The following is a 6000-nucleotide window of genomic DNA, read 5'->3' as shown; positions in this document are numbered from 1 at the left end:
CGACCATGAGTAGTGTATTTATACTGCATAAGTTCCATGGTAAGTAGGGAAGCTTGGAAAGTTGAGGAAGGTTATGTTCCTTGCACCGTGTTTCTTAAAAGGAAGTTTAACAAAAAAAATCTTGACTGGTCAAATTCGAGAAATTCAATCCAAGTACGTAATATTTTTCATGAGACAGCAGGAATTCCATGCACCTGCGCTGAGGGTAAACTCTAGTACGACTAGAATGAAAATTGAAAAGGAATTAGTACGATATTGTGGAATAGTATAATGAAGGCTTTTCAATTCTTGTGGTTCTCAATCGAGTCCTGACGTTCTAGATCACTTGTTTGCCCGTGATTACCGGAGTAATATTGCCATCCAAAGTACGTGTTGGAGTAGGTGCTCTGGAAACGCAAGTGCAAACTGTGGAAAAAGGTGCGTTGTCCGGATCGTTGCGTCAATTAGTCATGTCATCTTTCCAAGATTACCTCTGTGTGCCGATGTGTAGTAATCTTCGACTTGTCTTGCTCGTTGTCCGGTGGAAAAAAGTGTAATGTATTATTTCTTCTGAGATTACCTCTGCGCGCAGATGGTGTAGTACGACGTATCTTCATCATTTTTTTTCATAACAATTGTAGGTGTTCACACGCATGCGCATACACTTAACCTTATGAACACATATGCATACTTCCTTATTAGCATCATTGAGATATTGAGCCGGCATAACATTTTGAGATTGACGAATTTGCCTGTTCGTAGTCGACAGGAACGTCTCCTCCCATTGAACGAACATTACCAGAAAGGCTAAAATATATTTAGAAAAATACAAGCACCAGTGTTAAATCTAAAACTTAAACCCTGGGGATAGTTATATGACAAGAAACCTAACTAACCAAGCTACGCTCAGTTCACATGCATCTTCGCCATTCGATTTTATGGTACATATGTACATGTCGCCTTCATTGTACGAGATCAGGTCAGGCCTTCTCAGTTGTGACGTAAGTACTTGGGCTTGGTTGGTACATAGTATGATCGGTACTAGCTAGATTTCAGTTGACTGAGATTTAGCCAAGTCTTAATCGAGTTGAATAACGTTATCATATTTACGTACAAATAACATATAAAAATAAACTAAAAATAGCGTTGATGTCTTTGTATGATCTCATATAGAGTTTGAGTCAGCTGAGATTTAGCAAGTCCATAGAAAAGAAGACCTAAAATTGTGAGTGGCTAAACGAATCTTTACCTAATATTAGAAAGAGGGACCTAGGAAGACTTTGATTCATAGGAATTTTATAGGATTTGTGGAGAATTAAAATTCTTAGGAATTTTTTCTACATTGGTCGTTTGATTCGTATTTTTCCAAAGGAATCACTTGTACTACATTCCATAAGAAATCTAACAACCACTCCAACCTCTTAGAAAAAAACTTTGTTTTTCCTGTGATGAAATCAAACAAACTAAAATTCGGTAGAATTCAAATGAGCATGACATTTCAATTCTATGATTTCCCTATTTCTGCTTTTTACAAAACTACGAATCAAAGAAGCCCTGAAGGGAGGATTTCTTTTCCTTTATAGTTTAGAGACTTTATTAAATCATTGTCATATCCTTTAGAACAATTGGAGCCAAGAAATCAAGCGATGGTCTCTCCAGACCTCACATGCCATCTTAATAAAACCAAAATGAGCAAGTTCATGTGAAGCTACATTTGCTTTTCACCGGCGGTGTATAATTGTCGCCCAGCTGAAGCTTGTCATTAAACTTTGACAATTATCAGTGACAATCGCCCCCGAAGGGCAGTACTCCAACGGGTTCTTCCAGGCTTGAACAATTTTCATCAAGTCATTCACCATCACAAGGGCAGTGAATACCCAATTCTGCTATTAGCTGTAGACCCTCAATAAATCTTCAGCCTCTATCGATGGAACATCCAACCTTTGAATGCTTGTACCTACATGAAGCAACAATGAATCCCTAATTTTTTTAGGGGTAATGAAGCCCCAAATGAGTCATGAAGAAGAGTCCCGAGGCCACGTTGTCGCCAGAGCTATAAGCATTGAGGAAATCGTTGACTGGTAGCTGCTCTGTTGGCTGGCGGGTAGGGGACTAATAGGATAACTGGCAAGTTAATCGGTCATTTAATCAGTTAATCTAATGATTTATTAGTTTATCAACTAATCGGTGACCCTACGAGTAGGGATTAATCGGCAAGTTAACTGGTTAATCGGGCGAATTCGTGAACAGGGGCTATAAGTGAGATATAGCCCTAGGACGTGGACCGACCCAACACTGTACCATGACTTTTTATGTTTCCATTGTTTTGTGCAGCTTTCTTCGGGTTATTTTTCATCTTACTTTTTTCCTTTGTATTTCTTCGTTTCTTCATTGGTTTTCCATGGTTTTTTTGTTTCCTGTTTTTCTTCGTTTCTTCATGGTTACCACTAGAATGTTTCTTCATGGTTTTTTTTCTTTCCTTCTCTTTTTCTTGTTTTTTTTCTTTTTCTCTACACATGTTTGCTTCTATACAATGCACAATTAAGTGTACACGTACAACATTTTCTTGATACACGTTGACAATTTTTCAAATACATGATGCACTCCCTCCGTTCCTAAATATAAGACCTTTTAGAGATTCCAATATGGACTACATATGGAGCAAAATGAGTGAATCTACACTCTAAAATATGTCTATATACATACTTATGTAGTCCATTTTGAAATTTCTAAAAGGGCTTATATTTAGAAATGGAAGGTATTATTAAATGCATGTTTTGAACATTTTGTATACACATTAACAATTTTTTAAATACATGATGTATATTTTTTAATGCATGTTTTAAACTTTTTTTTGAATACATGGTAAAAAAATCATATACACGTTTGAACAATTTTAATGGCAATATACATTTTTGAAAACTATGCGACATTTTTTCCTATTTTCCTTATTTTATTTACTTCTCTCTACACATGTCTACATTTTCGTAAATATTGTACATTTTTTGTATACAGCAAGAACATTTTCTTCTACATGTTTAACATTTTTTCAATATTGATTAACATTTTTCAAATATATGTTTTGATGTCTATTTTTTCATACACATTGTATACTTTCGGTATATACATCTAAAACATTTTTTATACACGTTTAACATTTTTAAAATACATGATTAACATTTTTCAAACACATTTTTTGAATATGTGTTATAAGTTTTTCAAATACACATTGAAACAGTTTTGAATGATATGAAACATTTTTTAAAACTACACGGACATTATTGTAGATTGTATAAACATGTTTTATATGTCATGAACATATTTTTGAAATGCATGAACATTTTTTAAAATGTAACATATATTTTTGAATGGTAAAATATAATTATTTCGAATTGAAATAATAAATAAATTGTATAATAATTTTTTAGATGTCACATACATTGTTTTCATGGCCCAGCGTCTGTTCCTTTATTTTCCTTCATATACATCCCTCTGAAATCAACGTTTTGCTCAGCAAGGCCCAAGACAAAAGGACCGCTTCTCACGGTGACATATTTTAGAGTGTACCTCATTTGTACAATAATGTCTCTGTATTTTTATACAGTTGTATCTCATTTGTGCATTTATATCTATACCAATATAAAAAGACCCAAATAGTCATATCCAAATCATCTCAACCGTCAAAATTATGTTACCTAGCGGTTCAAATCGCTCCAATGTTGAGCAGCAAACATGTTTAACGCTCTAATTACCCAACACTACTATTGGTTATAAACACATTTTGACTCAACGCTATCCCTTAAAATCTGTCATGTAATTAATATCCTACCATTCCCGCGAAAAAGTAATTGATATCTTACCAAATACCAACATACAACAAATATATCTTACCTAATATTACATGCAACTAATATCCTATCTAATATAAACGTGCATTGCACGTCCATTATTACTAGTTGTCCTAGAGAGAGAGACTAATTTTGTTGCTCATGAATTAGAAAATTTGGCTCAGGGCCTCTTTAGCCTCTTCTCTTTTTTTTTTGCTGAGCCTCCTAGTCTCCTAGCGAGTTCAACCATCTCTTATTAAGTGATGTAATGCTGTTTGAAGATTACCTCTATAACCCAATTGCTATAACCGTCCGGTGCCAAAGACTGGCGCGAAGCACGTACGTATCGAAGCTCGGAACTGAGCAGGCAAGCCTCGTCCATTGCGGCATCGCGTATCTCTTCCTTCTTGGCGCCCTTGACGTATCCTTGAATTAAAAAGAAAATGTCACGCCGGGGCAAATGCAAAGCGCACGAATCTTAACGGAAATTTTGGTAGGGTTTACAAACTCCTAGACTCCGGAGACCCAGCACGCCCACGCCCAGCTCCGCCAGAACCAACCCTAGCCGCCGGGGCGCAGCGCAATGGCCGCCTCCCGCAATCGTGCCTTCGCCTCCGTCGTTTTCACGGCGATCGCTTCCTGCGCAGCAGCGCAGACGCCGGGAGGCCCGGGATCGGACAACTCTATGGATTTCTCGGACGTGATGGCCATCTCCTTCTTCATGGCCATTTTCTTCCCCGTCTTCGTCGTCCTCCTCGCGTTTGCCTGCCTCCGCCTGTACCGGCCGCCAGACGAACCCCCGGCCACCGAGAACTCTTCGTCGGAGTGGCCACACTCGCACCACAAGGAGGGCCTAGACGCCGCCGAGATCGCGGCGCTGCCGCTAGTGTCCTACCGCGACGTCAAGCAGCACCGGATCAGCGACGGCCGGATCGACCCGCTGGAGTGCGCGGTTTGCCTCCTGGAGTTCGATGACGACGACAGCCTGCGCCTCCTCCCGACGTGCCCGCACGCGTTTCACCCGCAGTGCATCGGCCTCTGGCTCGGGAAGCACGTCACGTGCCCGCTCTGCCGCGCCAGCGTCCTCGACCCGCCGCCGCCACTAGGGCCAGATCAGGAGCTGGAAACGCCGGCGCCACCCGGCTCGCCGCCTGTTCACGATCACCATACGGTGGTGCTAATCGAAGACGACCCCAGCCGCAGCGAGGAGGAGGAGGACAGTGCCAGGATCCTCGCGAGGACGCGGCGCGAGGCCGGGCGTGAGGCGCTGCCGCGGTCGAACTCGACGGGGCACGAGCGCGCCGGCCGGATGGAGCGCTTCGCGCTGCGGCTGCCGGAGCACGTGCGCCTCGAGATCCTCATGTCGCACAGGCTGAGGCACGTGACGAGCGCGGTTGCGTCCGTGCGCGTGAGGGAGGGGAGCGCCCACGACCCATCTGCCGGCGGGAATTCGGTACGGAGCGCCGTGGCGAGGCTCTTCTCACTTTTCGCGCCCGGGGATGGGTGGAGTGGCGACGTCGAGGACAAGTCCGGGGGGTCGTCTCGCTGGCGGCGCGATGACTCTACGCGGGGAGCAGGGGAAGACAAGAGAAACGATTGATGGAAATGAGAGCGGAGCATTGACCCATTGAGGTAGAAAATGATTTGGTAGTTGTGTTGGTTTGGTTGTGAACCTGTGAATCTGTGATCAGAGAATTGGGTCAATTTTCCTTCAGATTTTCAAGAAACAGAGCGTGAGTGATGGCATTCTATTTACTCCGTAGTAGTAACTGTTCCAGGATTCAGTATTGAACTGCCAGAGTGAAGATTTATGTAATGTCACATACTCCGGGAACCGTCAGAGTATTTTGTTACCGGGAACCACTATTATATAGGGATCAGATTACTGATTCCAAGCGATCCATCGCCGTAAGATTAGAAGCTTCCCGAGGTCTGATTGCATATGGTATATATATGAGACGTGCGCCAGCCAGGCCAGGCAAAATATGCCCCTACATTCTTTTTCTTCTTTTTTGGATCATGTGCTCGACCACTTCCTCCTTTGACAGAGCTGTGAGCAGTTTGGAGTGGGACCCACATCTGCGATGTTGAGACCGTAGGTGGGGAAAAACTTTCAGCTTAGCAGGGACCTCAATCCGCCACAAATTTTTTCGAGCAACATCCGCCACAAATTTGACCACCCCTTCTCCTCGGC

At 42.3% G+C, this 6000-nt stretch overlaps 1 protein-coding gene across 1 annotated transcript; it reads left to right on the top strand.

Annotated features, from left to right (window-relative positions):
• The first annotated feature begins 4389 nt into the window (after positions 1–4389).
• On the top strand, positions 4390–5406 carry LOC125507467 (RING-H2 finger protein ATL38-like). The gene has a single exon (XM_048672041.1). The coding sequence runs from the start codon at positions 4390–4392 to the stop codon at positions 5404–5406; it is 1017 nt and encodes a 338-aa protein (XP_048527998.1).
• Positions 5407–6000: the final 594 nt, after the last annotated feature.

Source organism: Triticum urartu, chromosome 5, assembly GCF_003073215.2.
Source record: "Triticum urartu cultivar G1812 chromosome 5, Tu2.1, whole genome shotgun sequence".
Taxonomy (NCBI): domain Eukaryota; kingdom Viridiplantae; phylum Streptophyta; class Magnoliopsida; order Poales; family Poaceae; genus Triticum; species Triticum urartu.
The sequence above is the reverse complement of the archived record's forward strand: the minus strand, read 5'-3'. Positions and strand labels throughout refer to the sequence as shown.

Excerpts from the sequence above, each read along its gene's own strand:
- LOC125507467 (XM_048672041.1), top strand. The coding sequence starts at position 4,390 with ATGGCCGCCTCCCGCAATCGTGCCTTCGCCTCCGTCGTTTTCACGGCG.